This window comes from Ovis aries, chromosome 6 (assembly GCF_016772045.2).
Source record: "Ovis aries strain OAR_USU_Benz2616 breed Rambouillet chromosome 6, ARS-UI_Ramb_v3.0, whole genome shotgun sequence".
NCBI lineage: Eukaryota > Metazoa > Chordata > Mammalia > Artiodactyla > Bovidae > Ovis > Ovis aries.
The window spans coordinates 72,018,753-72,040,357 of NC_056059.1; the positions used below are offsets into that span (position 1 = coordinate 72,018,753).

General features: G+C 35.2%; 1 protein-coding gene across 13 annotated transcripts in view; it reads left to right on the forward strand.

Annotated features, from left to right (window-relative positions):
- EXOC1 (exocyst complex component 1) overlaps window positions 1-21,605 on the forward strand; it is a 54,519-nt gene that overhangs the window by 19,033 nt on the left and 13,881 nt on the right. For 3 of the 13 annotated variants that reach the window (XM_060417609.1, XM_060417611.1, XM_060417618.1), the window contains 10 exons: window positions 931-1,158; window positions 1,356-1,488; window positions 2,094-2,203; window positions 2,986-3,039; window positions 6,899-7,048; window positions 13,553-13,658; window positions 17,708-17,752; window positions 19,015-19,178; window positions 19,746-19,853; window positions 21,231-21,307. In XM_060417609.1, coding sequence (XP_060273592.1) covers window positions 931-1,158; window positions 1,356-1,488; window positions 2,094-2,203; window positions 2,986-3,039; window positions 6,899-7,048; window positions 13,553-13,658; window positions 17,708-17,752; window positions 19,015-19,178; window positions 19,746-19,853; window positions 21,231-21,307 — 1,175 coding nt within the window. Of the gene's footprint in view, window positions 1-930; window positions 1,159-1,355; window positions 1,489-2,093; window positions 2,204-2,985; window positions 3,040-6,898; window positions 7,049-13,552; window positions 13,659-14,685; window positions 14,713-17,707; window positions 17,753-19,014; window positions 19,179-19,745; window positions 19,854-21,230; window positions 21,308-21,605 lie in introns of all 13 variants that reach the window. The other 10 variants (XM_060417610.1, XM_060417612.1, XM_060417614.1 and 7 more) reach the window with 5 other exon arrangements.

Below are 21,605 nucleotides of genomic sequence, written 5' to 3' on the forward strand. Positions count from 1 at the left end.
TGCTGCTTAAGATGTCAGTGGGTCTGAGCTCTGCTGCCTTTATAGTTGGGCTGCACTTACAAGTGAGTTATTATGAATAGTATATAAAATAACATGTGCAATTTTAGCATCACTCATACAATGATACGATTTTAATTCTTTATCCAAATTTTTTCCTCATATCATGTTATCTGCCTTCTTAATGTGGTTTTGTGGTTTGTGTTTTCTAGTTAATGTTGCATCTATGTTCTAAGTCATCATATTACTTTGCAGTTTAATTTTGGATTTGAAAGCTTCCATTTTTCAGGGAATTCAGAATCAATAGTCAGAATCTTTAGGAAATACTAATAAGGGGTTGGTGGTTTGTTGCTACTTTGGGGAAAAAAAGTAGTTGCAAATGAAAGAGAAAAGAAAGAATACTGTAGAAGGAGCTATCTTATGGCAATAGGGTCTTCCACATCCTATTAGTACAAATCATGCTGCAGTTATAAATTAGTTCTATGTATCCGTTAAAGACTGGCATGCTACTGCTACCCTCTTAACTAAGGTAGTAACATAGATGATTATTATGCTTTTGTTTAGGGTTTTATGTAAATATTGCAGATTATAGAAAATGTTTATAGTTGATAGAGCTGAAAGAAGTGTCAGAGATGATATAACCTAATGCCAGTTAGTTTACAGAAATGAGAGTACACCATTACTGATGCTACATCATGGGGATACCCTAAATATGCAGTATTGAGGTCTGGTCCCTAACCTCCATATAAGGGAAAGTGTGCTTCCCTGAAATACTATGTGAAAAAGTGGAATGTAAACACAAAGTAGCAAATTAAAATAGATGTGTATGTCAACCTTTGTTGCTGCTGCTGCTAAGTCACTCTGCTGTGAAAGAGATTTATGGATATTTCATTTAAAGCATATGAAGTATTACTTCTCTTTTTAACTTTGTAGGCCAACATCCAGTCAATCATGGCCTCCGAAAAACAAGTCAACATCTTAATGAAGTTACTGGATGAGGCTCTCAAGGAGGTGGATCAGATTGAATTGAAACTGAGCAGTTACGAGGAAATGCTCCAAAGTGTAAAAGAACAAATGGATCAGATCTCTGAAAGCAACCACCTAATTCATCTTAGTAACACTAACAATGTAAAACTCCTATCTGAGATAGAGTTCCTTGTGGTAAGCATGATTATAAACTATTAACAGCAATTTTTAAAAAATCTAATGATCTCTAAAGCCCATTTGTAAATATTTTCTAATTTCCTTAGGAGAGCAAGATTTAAAAATACTGAAGTTTCAAAGACCCAGTAATAGGATTGAGTAGCATCTTACCTGTAAACTTCCTGAGACAAATGGTGTGTTTATTTACATTCCAGAACCACATGGACCTGGCCAAAGGTCATATAAAGGCACTTCAGGAAGGAGATCTTTCTTCTTCCAGGGGCATTGAGGCCTGCACCAACGCCGCAGATGCCCTGCTACAGTGCATGAATGTGGCTCTTCGACCAGGTATGACCATAAAATCTGCCCAAGAACCTGGGACTAAGCTTCTGATTAGTGTAAAGCTTTTGACAAGAAGTCCACCAGGCAAGTGGTTTAGGGTTAGATTATTAGCTATTGAAACAATTTTCACTTACTATCAAACATAATTTATATTGGGACGAAGAAATTTTTTGTTTCAGTACCTTCTGATTGACTGTGGTGACTCTAAGTTAACACCAGGATTTTTCTTCAGTGCTGTTCACAGGACCTAGCACAAAGTAGATGCCATAAGGCTTTGCTAGACCAGGTTCTAAAACTTGAGCTTGTATCAGGATCACCTAGAGGGCTTTTTAAAACACAAATTACCAGGTGCCACCACAGAATCAGTAGGTCTGGTCTGAGTCCTTAGAATCTATGTCTCTGACTGTTCCCAGGTGATGCTGAGGTAAGACCGCAGTGTGAGGATTGCTGAGTTATACTGTTTGTTCCCTCCTTACCTTTCTTTTATAAACACACGAATAAACCAGTAAAACTTTGAGTTCTTCAAAACTGAAATACAGCTTCCGTTATAAATGTACTCATTAGACATCCAGGAGCTCTTTTACCCATTAAATAAGTTGTTACAATTTCAGGCCATGACATGCTTCTGGCAGTTGAACAGCAGCAGCAGCGTTTCAGTGATTTGCGAGAGAATTTTGCCCGGAGACTGGCTAGTCACCTCAACAATGTTTTTGTTCAACAGGTAATTTTATTTTATTATAATACTGTCATGTTCCTGTAGCTTGAAATGAAATTGTCACAGAAAAAATTTTGATGTATTTAATTGGGAGCACAGTATGTTCCTTTATATATTTATTTGATTTTAATATTTTTAGATATGTGTATATTTGCTCATAGATGTATTTGGAGCCTCAGTGATCTTCTATGAAGACAGTTCCTTTTAGCTAAAATTCCCTAAGTTTTAAATAATTAGGCTTCATATTACATATACCCCATTTAGATAATCTTGTTTATAAAAATAAGTCCAAACTTGTTACATGTTTAATGTTTGGCCTGTTTTACTTTACAGTATTTTCAAGTGAGAACTAGGACTTGATTCCATGTTTTAAGTGTTTCATTCACTCCATGTACTTATAAGTACGAGAAAAACGGCTAACTCAAGTGTAAATTCTAGTTGATTTAATCTTATGTAAAACTTTTGTCTCTATTTTTCTGTGGAAAGGGTGTTACAATTAAGGTTGTGGCAATGATATAAATGTTACTATTAAGTATACCTTAGAGGGATTTGAATAGAAGGTGTTTTATTTAATAAATAATAAATTAAACTTAATATTTATCCAATAAATTAGGTGTAATAAATTAGATTTTGTGTATTTATCATCTCTTTAATAGGGATTTGGGGCAAAAAAAAAGGGTGAAATTTTGTTCATCAAGAAATTCTGTCTGAAATTCTAGGTTCTTATTTTGTTTTCACTTTGTAGTATTCTGAAACAATTGTGTTTACTCTATTTTATTTCTGATTAGTTTACTCAGGCCCTCCTTCAACTCTATAACAGGTCCTACTTTCTTTCGGTGCCTGTGAGTACATCAACTTTGGCTCCAGCTTCTCTGATTCTTTTTTTTTTTTTTCCTGTAAAGTTTACTAAGCTTAATAGCAGCAGAATCTTTATAGTTATAATTTACTGATTTAAGCTACCTGTTAACCATATTTGTAACCGTTTATTTAGATCCAAAAGGCATTTAATCTCATTCTGCTTGCCTTTCTTTCTGTCATTCTTTCACTCACTCACTTATTCCTTTATTTAGAAGTCATTTGCCAAGTGATTAAAGATGCATTCCAGACATTGCATTGGAATAGATGAGAGGCTGATCGCTTTCCTCTAGTTGCTCACAGTCTGGAGAAGGGACGCAAACAGACTGAGGGAGGGTATATGTTATGGTAGTACCATGGGAGCATAAAGGAAGATCAGCTAGCTAAGCATGCACGGGGGAAACAGGGGAAGACGCTCTTAACATTCCACTTGACTTAAAAAGCGTCAGGAAAAAAGTAAACCTAGGAATCACACAGGAAATACTAATGCACATTTTTCTTACACTATTATTTCAATAATATCTATTTCTACACAGTTCCCTAGTTTTTTAAAATAATCCTGTTGGCAGGGTTGTAGTCCACATTTGTAGATGGTACTGAAAATACCAGTCAGTAAGTGATAATCCTTTCTCCACCCGTAATTGTTTGCTATAACATGCTATTATTTGTGATTTTGCTTCTTTGCCTTATAAACTAATGGCTTTGTTTAAAATGAATGCTTCCCAGTGATGAAAATCTAATATGCGTTGTTACATGTGAATAATGCATGTTAAAAACCAGAATGTTGCAACAACCTGGAATGTGCTGAAGAAGATGAAAGATGATGTCCCAAGTACAGAAAAGAGATTTTCTTTGTGTTAAATTTAATGCTTTGTCTCACCTAGCAAAGAGTTGGGGAACAAGAGTGTTTCTGTTTCTGGTTGTGGGACACACTGTCTGGGAAGATTTGATTACCGCATTGTGTTACATGTCTTTGTCTGTCATCAAATTTTGATTGTGCGTCTGACTTGTGTGTCACATTGTGTGACAGTACTCACTGTCCTCCATATGTAAGAATAAGAAATGGCTCCTATCCTCAAGATGCTTGTGAGGATGTGTTAAAAGTAATGTACTTAAAACTCTACAGCAGTGTATACGGGATACCTTGGAGACACCACGATAAACTGAATGTGTCAGTAAAGCAAGTCACACAAATTTTTTGGTTTCCCGATGCATAGAAGAGTTATGTTTACACAGTATTGTAGCCTATTGTGTACAATATCATTATGTCTAACGAAAGAATGTACACACTTACTTAAAAAATACTTTATTACTAAAAATTGCTAACCACCATCTGAGCCTACCATCCGAGTCACAATCTTTTTGCTGGTGGAGGGTCTTTCCTCAGTGTTGATGGTGCTGGGAGACCAAGGCACTGATTACTGAAGATTGGGGTGGCTATGGCAGTTTTTTAAAATAAGACAACAATGAAGTTTGCTGCAATGATCAACTTTTCCTTTCTCAGACAATTTCTCCATAGCATGCAATGCTGTTTGATAGCATTTTACCCACAGTAGAACTTTCAGAATTGGAGTCAGTTTTCTCAAATCCTGCCACTTGGTTTATCAACTAAGTTTATATATTAATTACAGTCTAAATCCTTTGTTGTCATTTCAGTAGCCTTCACAGCATCTTCACCAGGAGTAGATTCTATTTCAAGAGACCAGTTTCTTTGTTCATCCGTAAGAAACAGTTTCTCATCCATTAAAAAATCTTTTAAATGAGATTATAACAGTTCAGTCACGTCTTTAGACTCCACTTCTAATTCTGGTTCTCCTGCTTTCTACCACATCTATAGTTACTTCCTGTACTGAAGTCTTAAACCCCTCAAAGTCATTCATGAGGGCTGGAATCAGCTTCTTCCAAAACTCCTGTTAATGTTGATATTTTGACCGCTTCTCATGAATCACAGTGTTCTTAATGGCATCTAGAATGGCCAGTCCTTTTCAAAAGGTTTTCAGTTATCGTTACTAACTTATTTATCTATAATAAGAAACTTTAAACAATGTCTTAATTTTTAAAGTATATAAAGAGTCAAATTCTTAGCACAATTGAGTTCTAGATATGATAGTTACCTATATTATTGATTGAATGAAGCAATTTAAGTATTTGATTTTCCTCCTTCCTATATATATTTTGGAACCAGTTTCTCTAAAATCTTCCTGTTAACACTAACAATATTTAATATATCTTAACAGTCTGAAGGTAATGATGTTCTTTATATCAGTGAATTTTCAGATGATGGTGATCCGAAACTGCTACTTGAAAGCAGTAGAAAGCTTTGAATAATAATAGATGTAAAAGAGCTTTGTAAACTGTGAAATTCTCTATAAATGTTGATTCTTCCATTTTGCAGAAGAGATGAAGGTTTTTAATTGAAGAGCTTTCCTGACATTAAATTAAATAATATAACTTAACATTCAGTGACCTGAGTAAACAGCTATTGAAGAACATAAACCATGATTTTGAGTCTTGAATCATTGAAAAAATTAATTGGGAAGAGTGAGATAGTGGAAATATATCTAATATTATTATTAATAAGGGCAGAATATTTGAAAAACATTTATCAGCAATAATAAGTTTGTCAAATACTCCTTCCTTTTAGTCAGCGTAACTTAGTTAAGACACAATTTGGAGACATTAGCAGACTTAAAACTAATCTCTATCTGTGTACAGTATCTGATATCTGTGGTTCAGTGGAATCTCAGTCATCCTGATGTGGCAAACATTTCTGAAATGTAATGTTTGTATTGACCTTCAGCAATTTTTGAGTCTGGTTAAAATGATTTTGTTTGGCATGTTTTTAAAAGAAAACAGAAGTGAGACTCACGTGACTAAGGTTCAGATTCTAGCCTTCCTCCTGTGTGACCTGTGTAAATCACTTAACCCTTTGAATTGCAGTTTGTTCTACTGGATCAACTGATCTGCTGGATCCATATACTCTAAAACAAAGTCAGGATGCATCGTCTGTCTCAGGCTGTTTGAAAACTTACTAATTTATATAAGTCATGTCAAGGATTAAAAACAAAATTATATAGTTGCTTGTTTAGCAAATTAATGGAAAAATTAAAATTACATCATTATTAGGGATTATTAGGGCTTCCTGGGTGGCTCAGTGGTAAAGAATCCACCTGCAGTGCAGGAGACATAGGTTCAGTTCCTGGGTGGGGAAGATCCCCTGGAGGAAGAAATGGCAACCTACACCAGTATTCTTGCTGGGAAATCCCATGGACAGAGGAGCCTGGCAGGCTTACAGTCTATAGGGTTCACAAAACAGGACATTACCCAGCAACTGAACACCAAGCGCTGTCCTGGAAAGCCCAGGAAATAGTCATCTGTAGTCCTTCCTAGTTCTGAAATTCTGTATCTTGTGTATTTTCATCTGCTGTTTTAAATATTATAGGCTCTAATGGAAATATCATAGATGTAAATAATTCGTTTTGAATGACTTCCCCTGTTTGGTGGGTGTTTCTTAGCAACAGTTTATATCATGATATTTATTTGCTTAGTAAATTGTAAAATGATAGGGGAGAGGTAAACTTGATTAAAACATTCATTCTCAGCTACTTTAAAAGATAAAATGAGTCGATTTATCAGAGAGTCATTCTTGTGTGTTTATGACTATTTTATGGTGGTGGTGTTCAGTTTGTATACACGCATGACAAAGACAAGTAAGTACTCAGTTCTTATATTTCTATGTTCTGTTGTTTTTGCTTGGCCATGCTTGATCATTATTAAGGATATTTAGTTACAACAATGTTTCTTTATACTGTCAGTGATATTTATGTACTTATTTATTCACTCTAGGGTCATGATCAGAGTTCAACTCTTGCTCAGCACTCTATTGAACTGACTTTACCTAATCATCATCCATTTCATAGAGACTTACTCCGATATGCCAAGCTGATGGAGTGGCTAAAGAGTACCGATTATCGGAAATATGAGGGACTAACAAAGGTATGGATTTGACATCAGTTACTCACTGAGTATAGAGCCTTATCTTTTAGAATCGAGAGGTCATGTGTTCCATTCCACAAGTGACATTTGAAACACTCTTGTATGTTCTTAGAAAAGCAGCAAGTAGTTGAATTTCTGGGAGAACATTTATTTTATTTACTTGGATGGAGGCATAGCTATATTTTGAACTTCAATATAGTATTGGTCTGTACTGCAGCTTGAAGCATCATTCAGTTTAGTTAAATTATTATTTTCTGAGTTTCTTTATGTGCCGTATAAAAACTAGAGAGTATGAAGATATTTTCAGTGAGGCATTTGCTTTCTTAGAATCTGTAATCTGCTCTTTTAAGCACATGCAGTATGCCTCTTTATTAAACAAACATTCCACTGTTCCAGGCACATAGAAACATAGATATTTCTGTTCCTGATTGTGGAAAGCACTAGCTGGAAAAACTGGATTATCATATTATGGTACATCTGTTTGTCAGTCACCAGATTTTCACTGTGTGCCTCTTTTGTACTCACTGTAATCCATATGTAAGAATAAGAAGTGGCTCCCACATATGCTCCTACTTCCAGAGAGCATCAGGTCTGCCGGGGAAGAGCAATTATACTTAAAACAGCCGGCCATAGTTAAGTGCTAAACTGGAAACGAGTTTAAATGTATAGCAAGTTAGAGAAAGGAAATTCATGACCTGAAGCCACAGGAGAAAACTTCATAGAAAACATTGGATTTGCCCCTTTTCCCGGGATTTTAAGAAGGCCAGGCTGACTGAAGCTGAAATTCCATATTCTAGAAGAGTGAGAAGTTAGGTTAAAAAATCTGAGCTGTGAGTCCTAACAGCATTCTTCACACACAGGAAAAGACTTGATAGGGGAAACTAATTAAGAACCTAATATAATAGTGAACTGAAATGAAATCTTGAATGAGGAAGATGATAGTAGGAATAGAGATTATAAATCACAAGAGAGAATCCGAAAACAAGGGACAGGATGGTGCCAGACTTGTGAGACGTAGAGCTTAGAACAGTGATAAATACCACTTGGGCTTCCCAAGTGGTGCAACGATAAAAAAAAAAAAAATCCACCTTTCAATGTAGGAGATGCAGGTTTGATCCCTGGGTTGGAAAGATCCCCTGGAGAAGGAAATGGCAACCAACTCCAGTATTCTTGCCTGGAGAATCCCATGGACAGAGGAGCCTGGTGGCCACAGTCCATTGGATCACAAAGAGTTGGACATGACTGAGTGACTGAGCACACACATACACACAGATGTCTACAGTTGGACAAGAGAAGAGTCATTCATACATTCACTGAGCAAATGAATTGAGCATCTGTTGTGTGCTAACACTGTTGTATGTGCTAAAGATAACAGCACTGAAGAAAATAGGCGAACACTTGACTGTTCAGAGTACATATTCTAGTGGAGAAGGAGCAACACAAAAGTCAATTTCATGGTCTGCTAGAAGGTACTGCTGAGAACTCTAGAGAAAATAAAGCAGGGAATGCTAGGACATCAGAAAGGTTGCAGTTTCAAAAAGGATGGTCAGAGAAGGCAACATTTGAGCACAAATTTTAAAGGTAAGTAGGGGTGAGCAGTGGGAATTTCCGAGGAAAACTCTCCCAGCACAGCACATGTGCCCCAAGGCAAGAGCAAACTGGAGCACTGGAGGAGCAACCCGGAGGCAGTTGTGGTGGGAGCACAGCGAGCCAGGTTCAGGATGAGAAGGGCGGGTGTGAGAGGTGAGGTGAGGTGGGGCAGGGCAGATCTGGAAGGGGCTGTGCACCATTGTTAAGAATTTGGTTTTTGCTTCCAGAGAGATGAGGGATGGGTGTTGATGGGCTTTGAGTAGCAGAATGACATGATCTCACTCATTTAATAAATGCCCATTGCAGCAGGAGCCCATGGGTTCAGTACTCTATTGTTGTGTTGTATTCTGGTTTGTTTTGAGTCAGCAGAATTCTAATTTGGAGATAGCTTGAGTTCAGTTCAGTTCAGTTCAGTTCAGTCGCTCAGTCGTGTCTGACTCTATAGCTTACAGAAAAATATTTGTGTGACTGGAATCTTTGCCTTCTGAAGTTTTAAGAGGATTAATACTGTATTTTGAATAATTAAATATTGTTACATCTTCAGAGTTTGGTGCCAACAAATGCTTTGTCCCCTAGTGAATATTCAAATGAGTAAAATAATCAATAAGCTTTTTGCCTGATTGTGTTCTCAGTGAGTATTATTACCCTATCTTCATATATATGTATCATTCATGAATATAATTTAAAGTGAAGAAGCAAGACAGTAGCCAGTCTAGCACTGAATGATGGGCTCATTTTCTGCTCACAGTATATTTTCAATTGACAATATTGATGTGCTTTTTTAAATGAAATTATCTTATTTCCAAGGAATCTTACTTTATCTTGTGTTTGAACTTGTGACAGACCATGCAGTTTTATGCCTGATAATCTAATTTGGTTGCTCAAGTGTTTTCAAAAATAGGAATTTTATTAATATGACAAAGAAAGGAATGAAAGGAAATGGAAAGAAAGGAATGAAAAAAAAGAACCTGGCAAATCAGTGTTTCTTTGGTAAGAAATAATAATTAAATCCAGATACTATTTATACTTCATACTTCTCAGGGAGTGTGTGGTAAAGAACTCACCTGCCAATGCAGGAGACGTAGGAGATTCAGGTTCAGTCCCTGGTTCGGGAAGGTCCCCTGGAGAAGGAAATGGCAACCCACTCCAATATTCTTGCCTGGAGAAGTCCATGGACAGAGGAGCCTGGTGAGCTATATAGTCCATAGGGTTGCAGATAGTTGAACCCAATTGAAGTGACTTAGCACTCACTTTTGTACTTGGTTAGTTATACCCAGCTCACACTTTTTGGCAGGACCAGGAAAAGCTTGTCTTCATTTCTTTAGGGATAAGAATAACTAGGCTCTGCACCAACTCTACTTATGGCTGAATCTAAGCAAACCCCTGATTTGGGGTATATGTAATTAGAGCCTAAGGAAAATAGTGGTACGTTGGACATGTAATGAGCTCGGCTGCCCAGAATCCCTTCTCCCTAGCTGGGGCTCTGAGTTAGGCATGTAGAGCGGTTGATCAGGGAGATGGTCTGTCCATGTTTAGGCAGGAACGATCTTTCCTCTCCTAATAGTCCCCTGAGGCTGACAGTCTTGAAGACTGCTCAGACATCGTCTCTCAGCCTCAGTCCCATATTTGTAAATATACAATAAAACATGGTGTTATCTGTAAAACTCTACAGTGAGCACAAAATAAAGTTGGAAATACTGCCCAAGATAACAGTAGTTAAACTCAAGATAGTTGGATTTTAAGTTAGGTGCTGTATACAGGGTGCTAAGAAAAATACGTACTGTGAGAAACATCTTTCTGAATTTAGTAAATGAATGAACTGAGAGTCACACCTGACTGTGGCCTTTCCCACCCCTGAGTTTGTTGAGAACCTGGGGGAAGGTATTGAGTCATTTGAATTGTATTGAGAAAGAAGGTGATTTTCGGTAGTCTGCTCAAATCACTGTTTTCAAAATAGCAAAATAGCTGTTTTGAGACTGTTTAAATTGCTTGGGTAATAGTGTGCACTTAATTTGGGTATTGGAATGCAGTTTGTTATATTGAGTGAGTTGAGTAGAAATCTAATGAAGATTTTATGAATTATAAGTTGGTCAGTCATTTACATTGATTTCCAGTGATCAGTATTTTTGTGAGAATTTAAAATTCAAAGAATGAGATGCTGAAAAAGTGAAATAGCTCAATGAAATAGGAATAATTTTAGGGTCTGTTTAACTTTAGATTTCCTTTTAAAGTTGCACACAAAGAACACAGGAAAAAATTTCCTATTTAACTTTCCTTACGGAGAATCTGTGGGAAATGTATGTGGCATACAAATTGGAATAAGCAGGCTCTATATTATGTTTCATCCAAAAATTTTTTATGAAGACATATCTATTTATAAAATATCTAAATATACCTTATATCGAATATATATTTTATATATTTATAAAATATCTTTAAAAAATCAATAATGAACTATGAGTCAGTATACAAATAATTTAAATGATATACCTTTGAAAGTTACATCTGATGTTTAAAGCAAAGTAAACTGTTATAAAACTGAATGTGTTTGAAATTGAAGTGTAGATTCCGTGATAAATTTAAAAGAATAACTAGGCATAGGAGTTTTTCTGCTGTGGATTTATTTAAATTTAGTGAAACTCTACATAAGGCATTTAACATAGGATTTGGAAAAATACATGGCCTCCCGCTGTTGAATCTTTCGTAAGGGTATGAAATATTTTTGTATGACAGTAAGCATATATGATGAGGGAATGAGTTTGCCTGTTAAATAATAGATGTTTTCACTTGAACTAGAATAAATTTTGTTTTTTAAAACTAAATTATTTGATTATGAAAACTGTAAGATGTAGTAATTAAATTCTTATTTAAGTTCTTATTCTTATTTAATTTAATTAGTCGCTCAGTCGTGTCCGACTCTTTGCAATCCTATGGACTGTAGCCTACCAGGCTTCTCCGTCCATTGGATTCTCCAGGCAAGAATACTGGAGTGGGTTACCATTTCCTTCTCCAGGGGATCTTCCTGACCCAGGGGTTGAACCTGAGTGTCCCGCATTGCAGGCAGATGCTTTAACCTCTGAGCCACCAGGGAAGCCCTAAATTCTTACGAAAGTAACCTATTTTGGGTTAATTGAATGCCCCATGCTGGCAAGGTATGGTAAAACTCAGTGTACTGCTTCAATGTCATTGATACTGTCTATTGGTATAATAATTTTTAAAACAGCATGGCAATATGGAGGAAAAGTTAAAAGATTCCCTTACTCTTTGGCACTGTAATTTTACCCTTAGGAAATTAATCCAAGGAAGCAGTTCATTAGAGATGAAAAGCTTATTGTAACATTGTCTATCACAACAAAACATCGAAACCACTTAAGTAGTCTGTGTTAAGAGGATGGTTTACTAAATTGTGAACATCAACAGAGTGTAATACTGTGCAGTCATTAGCGTATGACACTGGAAAAACCTGATTGTGCTGACCCAAACACCCTATATAGTATGAATGCGGCTTATTTAAAATACATGAAAGGTAATGTGTAAATTACCATTGGATCATTGAAAAAGCAAGAGAGTTCCAGAAAAACATTTACTGCTGCTTCATTGACTACGCCAAAGCCTTTGACTGTGTGGATCACCATAAACTGGAAAATTCTTTAAGAGATAGGAATAGCAGACCACCTTATTTGCCTCCTGAGAAATCTGTATGCAGGTCAAGAAGCAACAGTTAGAACTGGACTTGGAACAACAGACTGGTTCCAAATCAGGAAAGGAGTATGTCAAGGTTGTATATTGTCACCCTGCTTATTTAACTTATATGCAGAGTACATCATGTGAGATGCTGGGCTGGATGAAGCACAAGCTGAAATCAGGATTGCTGGGAGAAATATCAGTAACCTCAGATACGCAGATGACACCAGCCTTATGGCAGAAAGCAAAGAACTAAAGAGCCTCTTGATGAAAGTGAAAGAGGAGAGTGAAAAAGTTGGCTTAAAACTCAACATTCAGAAAACTAAGATATGGCATCCAGTCCCATCACTTTATGGCAAATAGATGGGGAGACAACAGAAACAGTGAGAGACTTTAATTTGGGGAGGCTCCAAGATCACTGCAGATGGTGATTGCAGCCATGAAATTAAAAGAGGCTTGCTCCTTGGGAGAAAAGCTATGACCAACCTAGACAGCATATTAAAAAACTGAGACATTACTTTGCCAACAAAGGTCCATCTAGTCAAAGCTATGGTTTTTCCAGTAGTCATGTATGGATGTGAGAGTTGGACTATAAAGAAAGCTGAGCACCAAAGAATTGATGCTTTTGAACTGTGGTGTTGGAGAAGACTCTCGAGAGTCCCTTGGACAGCAAGGAGATCCAACCAGTCAATCCTAAAGGAAATCAGTCCTGAGTATTCATTGGAAGGACTGATGCTGAAACTGAAACTCCAATATTTTGGCCACCTGATGTAAAGAAGTGACTCATTGGAAAAGACCCTGATGCTGGGAAAGATTGAAGGCAGGAGGAGAAGGGGACGACGGAAGATGAGATGGTTGGATGGCATCACCAACTCAATGGACAGGTTTGAGCAGACTGTGGGAGTTGGTGATGGACAGGGAAGCCTGGCGTGCTACAGTCCATGGGGTTGCAAAGAGTCGGACATGACTGAGCGATTGACCTGAATTGAATGTATAAAAGTGAAAATGTGAGTGTGATTATTCAACTTCATATTTTTATAAATTGTTAATACTATGATGCCAGTTCAGTTTTTTTAAAAGATGGAAAATAGCCTTCTTGTGTCCTATGAAATGCATCAAATATTTTAAGACCACAAAATTCAAAACAAGCACAAAGGATATGGGGGGATTGAGAAGTGGAAATTGCTATATTTGTTTTATTAATGAGTATGTGTTGTTTTTACTTTTAAGAATTACATGGATTATTTATCACGACTCTATGAGAGAGAAATTAAAGATTTCTTTGAAGTTGCAAAGATCAAGATGACTGGCACAACTAAAGAAAGCAAGAAGTTTGGTAAGCTTAGGCACCTCAGTCCCATTATTTTCTTTCTATTCTATTAAAAATTGTTTTATTTGTGACAAATAATTTTAAGACTTTTTAGGCAATGTGGAAGGAGATACAATAGAATTAGTAAAAGAATAAATTTAATGCATTGGTTTGATTTATAGGTTTTTCATGGAACAAGTATGTCTCTAAATACTTTTACCAATTAAAATTCTACAGCATGTGAATTTGACAGCAATAAATACATGTCATGTCTAATAAAAGTACAGTGCACCTCATATCCGCAGATGCGGAACCCATAAATATGGAGGACCAACTATGAGACTTGAGCATCCATGGATTTGATATCCACGACAGGTGCTGGAACAAACCCTGCACAGATACTGCGGACAACTGTATATAGTCATAGAAGAAGCAGTTGGCCAGAAAATGAAGTGCAGCTGGTAGAGAAAGTACTAGATTAAGAGACACATGTTGGAAGTTTAGTTTCTGATTTCCTAAAAGACCTTTTATAACAGTTGGAGGCAAGTCTGTGATCTCTTAAGTCATTGCACTCCACAGGGAGGTAAAAGTGATTCCTAGCTTCTTACTTCTCACTGGCTATTTTGAATCAAAAAGAAAGTTTCTAAGTGTTTTCTCCCCTGTGAAGGGGCTATAAAAATGTCACCAAAATTTCTCCTGTAATTACACTTTATTTTTCTGAAGAGTTATTTTTGAAACAAGAGGCTTTTTTGTTGCTTCTAAATATGTTAAATAAACAAAAAACTTGATTTAAAAGGATAACCAGTGAAAGTATCAAGTTGCAAGGAAATGATTTGCCGAGGCCACATTCTGCTCTTGCATGTACCCATCTCTGGACTTCTTTTTGGATGGAGTTCTGTGCCTATTGGAGTCAAAACCTGGCCTTAAATGGCTACAGTGTGTCCTCTGTGTCTGCATAGTTCCCCTTTAGAACCATGAGTTTAGCATTTACTTGTTGAAAGGAGCCTGTGCCCTGATTGAAATTGATAGCTCATCTTTCCATTCTTTTCTTTAGGACAAAGAAGACTATCTTTAGTAGTGGGTAATTATTTTGTGATTCACTGGTTTGTGGTTTGTTTTTTTTTTTTTAATACAACACTAATATATTGGTGATACTAGTTCAGATTTTTTAAATGGTTTGAATCTGTGTATTACACTTCGATAAAGATACTGATAAAAATATTGGGACAATAGGCTTTTGGAAACAGAAATGCTAACTCATCCTAAAGGTTAATTGTTCTTAAACAGTGTGTTTATATCCTTGTTAATGTTTCACCATGGATATGTTAAATCAATTTTTCTTTTTAGTAAACAATGTATTAATACAGTTACATGTTTAATGTTTTCATTTGGTATATTTGTCATCACTTGTTACTGCAGTAAAAGGGAAATCTTTCTAAAACGACCTCCTTGGGAGGTTATTAATGCCATTATCATAATATTAATTTATCAAACCTAAGATTCTCACTGAGATAAATGACATAATTGAAATATAATTTAAATCAAGTATAATAGTATCTTAATGGTATCATTGCATTAACCTAAAACCTTGATTTTTTTTCTTATCCCTTGAAGTTCTTAAATTATCTTGTTAAAAAAATTTTAATTAACCTAAGACAAGTTTAGAAGATACTTTTAAAACAGGGTTAAAATTACATCTTTCATATGTATCTATTATACTTAATAAGGAATAGGAGAGTAACCAAAAAATTATAGTTTCTATTACTTTGATGTTATCAGTTACAAGAAAAGAAAAACTAAATAATAAACAGAATTCAGAGGTTAAAAACTATTTTGTTCATCTTTGAAAATGTAACTTGTTGGTCAACTTTTAAAAATAAATTTCAAGTTAAATACAAATGACTTCAGAAGTTCTAAATAGGTAGAATGTAAACTTTTTAAAGATACTTTTTCAAGGATTCAAACTACATTTAAATCAGTTCTTAATAGTAATTACAATTAAAAGAGAAACCTAAAATTTGAGGAAGATAACTTTTCAATGGATCAAAATTAAGTAATTATGAATAAAATTTAAATTTGTTTTGTTTTCCCTTTCTCTGAAAATGCTGCATTGTAGATACTAATAATAGAAAGTCAGATTGAATGTATTTTACAAAAGGAAATTGTGTGGACAAAATATAGTCATAGAGATTCAGGGGAATTCTCTCCTTTTGAACCATTCTTTACTCAAGTCTTTAATATCTACTTAGTTCAGATAATTTAAAATAATGTTAAAATGCCAGTAAACTACTTTTTCTTTGTGGTAAGGTTTTTATAAAGTCTTTGCCTTTTTTAGATCAGAAGGTTTACCCTGGTATCTTTAGAGGTGTGGGATTGTCCCCCCAAGATTATTTGTTTTGTTTTTCTTTTGTGTTCCTCAGATGTACTTAACGAAAAGACAGGCAAAAGATATTTAGTAATAATTTTTTAAATCGCTCATTTTTTTCTTTCTACTACTAAGATAAGACACACATATATTAGTTGAGCCTATTTACATAATAACTTCCTTATCTTTATTAATCCAAAACTTAAAAAATTATATGCCAAAAACATTTTTTTCAGTGTTTCTCCACTAAATTAAGAAATGTTGTTGACTCCAAAGGGAGTCTTGAACACAAGACTAAATTCAGTCCTGACTGGAAGATTCATTCAGTAAATGTTTATTAATTACCTATTATATGATAAGGACTGCCCAGTACTGAGAATGCAGCAATGAGCAAAGACCCTACCCTCTTGATGCTTATACTCTAGCAGAAATTGTTTAAGGATATTTAAAATTTACCGGAATATTGTTACTTCTTGCTGATAAATAATACAGACTTTTTTTATGAGCCCAAATAGGGCACTGGTAGTATTTATTAACTACTTTAAAAAAAGAAAAATATATGCAGCATTAGGCTTTGCTCTGAAACTGATGAACTTAGTAGAGTGACACCTTAAGGCCACCAGAAGGTACTGTTCAGATCGGCCAGCTAGTGGCTCCAGCGCATCCCTCCCTGCTGGTCGCTATAATGTCCAGCCTTATCATTTCATATTCCTTTAAACTTCAGGCAGACAAGGCTGGGAAGATTTACATGTTTTTGCTGTGGCAAATTAGTAGTTTATACTCAAGCTTTTGCCTGGCGATAGCAGCTGTCACTATCCCTGTTTGGCAGGAGTTGACACATTGTTTTCTATTTCTTAAATATTTCTAGAGTTATATTCATTAATTTTCTCTTTTATTCTGTAATTTCTTTCTTTGCCTTTCAAATTAGCTTCTCATTTGGGTTGAGAATGTTTCACAAGACGATCTCTACAATTGATCTAACAAATACTAAAGAGAGGTTTTAGATAAAGGAAATACCAGATGACCCTGAAAGAGCTCCAGTTCCCAATTAGACCTCTTCCCTCAGCTTTACCCTTCTACCTACCCATCTCCCAATATGTATTTTGATACATATGTTTTATTCTCAGTATTCACAGAGCCTGTTTAAGTTACTAAATAGTTTAGCTTATTATTCTAAAATGGTTTTAAAACCCCACTCATAGTTTTTTATCAGAGGGAGTATAAAATTATTTAGTACAGTGGAGATTCCTTCCAAGAGCTTTCAGTGAATACAGGATTGTTAATGCATTTAATGTTTAAATGTGCAACTTCATTCTATTAAATTTTCACTGTATTAAATTATTTACTTGAACTCTGTTTTCTTCAGAAGTCAGAACTTGCAAATATAGTCTTTAAATTTAAGTACATCAGCTTAGGAGACTTAAAACATCATTTAAAAGTGTGGGGGAGGTTTACAAATGTAGATATTTTTACCTGAATATTTGCATAAAATAGTACATTAAAAGACTAGTAAAGTCTTTTCTCTCATGTAATTTCTCAAGCAGTAGCTGACCAACTAAACATACGTTGCATCTCTCGTTACTTGATGCTCATGGTTCTTTGCATGTGTCTTTTAAACTAGAGCTTTAACTTCCTCTTGTGCATGGTTTGTGCAAATTGCAGTTTATTAACTTGTCTTTGTCTTTGATGCTTGCAACCTAATCCATCACAGCTACACTGCCTCGAAAAGAAAGTGCTGTCAAACAGGAAACAGAGAGTGAGTATGCTTAGTGTATTAGTAGGTATTCTCAATGCATGTTTGTTTAATGTCTAGAAATTAGTTATTTATCTTGAAAAAAGTTACACCAGAAATATTGATTGGTTGCCAGGTATTGATGAAAGAAAACCAACAGAAGGGAAGTGGTATGACTACATCCAAGAAATATGTAATATGGTTAAACATGTATGGTGGGTAGTCAGAAATTTATAAAACGTCTTAACCATTATACTTTTTTTTCAGGCTGTGTTTAGAAACTATAAAATTTCTTGTATGTGTGGTCAGATTTTGCATAATGAAACCAAAGTTTGTCCCTAGCTAACTATATATCACATTTTTTATTACTTATTTTATTATTTGTCCCTTCTGACCATCAGCGAGTAATACAGGTTAGCTAAGAAATAGTCAAGAAGAATAAAAATGCTTTACTGTTTAAATTTAATTCTGAATAAAAATATCACATTTTCTTGTAAAAATAGAATCCTTTAATTATTTGATGTATGTAGGATTTGTCCAGACATATTGTTCTCATTTTTCCTCATGGCTATGATAGATACCTGTGTTTATACCTAAACTCAGATGTCCCATATTAATATAGTTAATAATGTATGTGTTATATTTTAGTTGTATTTTAAATACAACAAATATTCAGGGTTTTTTTTTTCTCTTTTCATTTTGTTTAGTTTTTTAAAGAACTTTAATCAGTTTACTTGCTGAAAAAACAAGAGTGAGTTCAGGAATGTATTGAGTTATGTGTAATTGACATTTTTAGTAGGGCAAGAATAATTGAGTGTTGGTAGTTTCACATGGTTCAGCCTAATGTATTGATTTAATGTAGAGGCAAACAATATTGAATATGGCAGTTTTTTTCTAGAAATACAACCATCATGTTAGCTAGTATTCTAGGGGGTCAGTGACTTTCATCCATAGTCATGTCTTCTGAGTGGAAAAGAAATCCTCATCTACTTTAGAAAAATCATCAGGCAACTGTGATGAGACTGGGCAGGGCACAATGTGATCTTTAAGATCCCTTTCAATCTTATTCTGTGATTCTCTATGGTTTTACCTATCATTACATATGCTCAGAAGTAGAATACAAATCTTAATGAAAGGGAAAGACTGTACATCCTTTTCATATGGTAGAGTTGTGCCCTAAGTAATATGAGCCCCAGAAGACCAGGACAGTAGGAAAGAGCCCTGATTTATGCCATGGATCTTTTATTCATGAAGGTCACAACTTTTAAAGTTTTATCATTTCTTAGGTCTTCATGGAAGTTCCGGGAAATTAACTGGATCTACTTCTAGTCTAAATAAACTCAGTGTTCAGAGTTCAGGGAATCGCAGATCTCAGTCATCTTCCTTGTTGGATATGGGAAACATGTCGGCCTCTGATCTCGATGTCGCGGACAGAACCAAATTTGATAAGGTAAAATGAAATAACACATGTTTCTTAAACATTACTGTCAGTTTTCTAGCACCAGTTTGTTATTGCTTTCATTGTGTTCAAAGATTTGGGCTCTATTGACTCTTTTAATTAACCATGTCTTACTTTCCATTTCTGAATCTAAAAAAACAAAATACCAGTCAAATGGCAACTGAAATGTAATTCATCAATTAAATGACATAACAACTTTATTAAAATTTGTTATAAATCATAAAGAGCTTGCATTGTCAATCCAATTATTTGAGTGACTACAAAGAGGAAACAACTTTTATGAAGCTAAATTGTTTAAATAAAAAGTCTTATCGCTATGTTCCTTTTTCCAGATTCCAAGTGAATAATTGTTGTCAGTTTTGTTTTAGGTATGTTCTGACCCTGTTATGCCTCGTTAATACTGCATTGTCCTGTCAATCTTGGAAGTATTTGTTTGGGGGATTCCATTAAGATTATAGATAAAGCTTCCCTGGTTGCTGCAAAAAAGTGATTAAATGTGGAATGTTATTTTTAAGCGTTTTGTTCAGTTCTTTGTAGGATCATTTTGGTTTTCTTCAGATCTTTGAACAGGTACTGAGCGAACTGGAGCCCCTGTGTCTGGCAGAACAAGACTTCATAAGTAAATTTTTCAAACTACAGCAACATCAGAGTATGCCTGGAACTGTGGTATGGGTGACATTTATTTATTAGCTCATATTTAGGATCTATATCATAATTAGCCTAATCAGTATGTTGTCATAATTTCAGTATCAGAACAGAAAGAATTTACATTGTAAGGATTTTTAAAATAATTTTTATCATACAAGATAATAAAAAAAGGGATAGGGTTTGGACATCTGATCTAATATTCTAGACTATCTTAGGCCTAAACATTCTCCAAATTGATGAGTGGGGGAAATGTCTGAGTTTACTTGGCAAAAAATATTTTTAAAAAGCAAATGTATTGTTTTAGTCATCAAGAAAAATAGAATTTAAAAAATTTAAAAATTATGTTTTAATGTATATTTGTTGTTATTTAGTCACTAAGTTGTGCCCGACTCTTTGCGACCCCGTGGACTGTAGCCCACCAGGTTTCTCTATCCATGGGATTTTCCAGGCAAGAATACTAGAGTGGATTGCCAGTTCCTTCACCAGGGGATCTTCCCAACCCAGAAATTGAACCCATGGCTCCTGTATTGGCAGGCAGATTTCTTTACTGCTAAGCCACCAGGGAAGCCCCTGTGGTCTTAAAAAATAAATGAAAGCAAGAAAGAAAAAAATCGTGAGGCCTCAAATCAGAATCTTTTTTATGGCTTTCTTACTATGAGACCTTAAACTAATTATTTAATCCCTATTTTTCCTCATCTGTGTAATGGGTATAATAATGCCTATTGAACATGACTCTCTGGTGGCATAAATGTAAGAAAATAAAATGAGACATTTGCTAGAGTATTTTAAAGAATTTAAAAGCACAGTGCAAATCAAATGGCTTTTTTAAAATTGAGATGATCTTTAAAAGAACCAACATATACAAACAGTCCTCAAATGACTGAGAAATTAAATCTTTCAAATGGTTAGAGGATTTGTTCCTGTAGATAGTATTGCTAGTAAATTTGTTAGTTTCTGTAAGAACTTTGGACAGCATTTTTTATGCTTGAGTTTTATTAGAATGATTAATTTTATTAGAATGATTTTAATTTTCAAAATTCTCCCTTGAACATGTTCCTAGATGTGTTCAGCTTTTTATTAAGTTGCCCTCTCATTCCTACACTCCCTCTGAGTCTCCTCTACCTTTCTCTCTCGCCCCACCCTGCCAAATGTCCTCACACACAAACACAACTTCTCATTCTCGGATAAAATCTAAAAACAAAGCTTTTCGTAAACATTCTGAAACAACATATTAAATTATATAATTGCATTGATAATACTACCTTTAAAAATCGTCATTTCTCATAATATATTCTCTCCTAAGAATTTTAAGACCTAGCAGGCTATTGCTATATAAACTAAACTAGTCAATTTGTTAGTCTTTTATTATGTAAAGTACCTGAATAATTTTTGCAGACGGAAGCAGAGGACACAGATGGAGGAACTTTGTCACGGCAACATAATGCTGGCACACCACTTCCTGTTTCATCTGAGTATGTGTTTGTTACTATCGGTTGTTTATTGTGAAAAAAAATAAACTTTCAATTGAGCAGAAAGGAATACTGCCCAGTGAGGAGTCCAGATTCCTGACCATAACTGACAACACTCAGAGCACCTATCTGTGTGCCCAGTGTCTTACGGAACATCTCAGTGAAGTAAAATTGGTGCTGTTTATGGCTGTTCGGCTTTTCTTTGCTCTTGTAAACTCACAAGTGCAGTCAATTTTGATGTTTGCTGGTAGGAAGTAGCATTTGAATTGTAGTGTATTTCTCAGAAATCACAAAGCACATT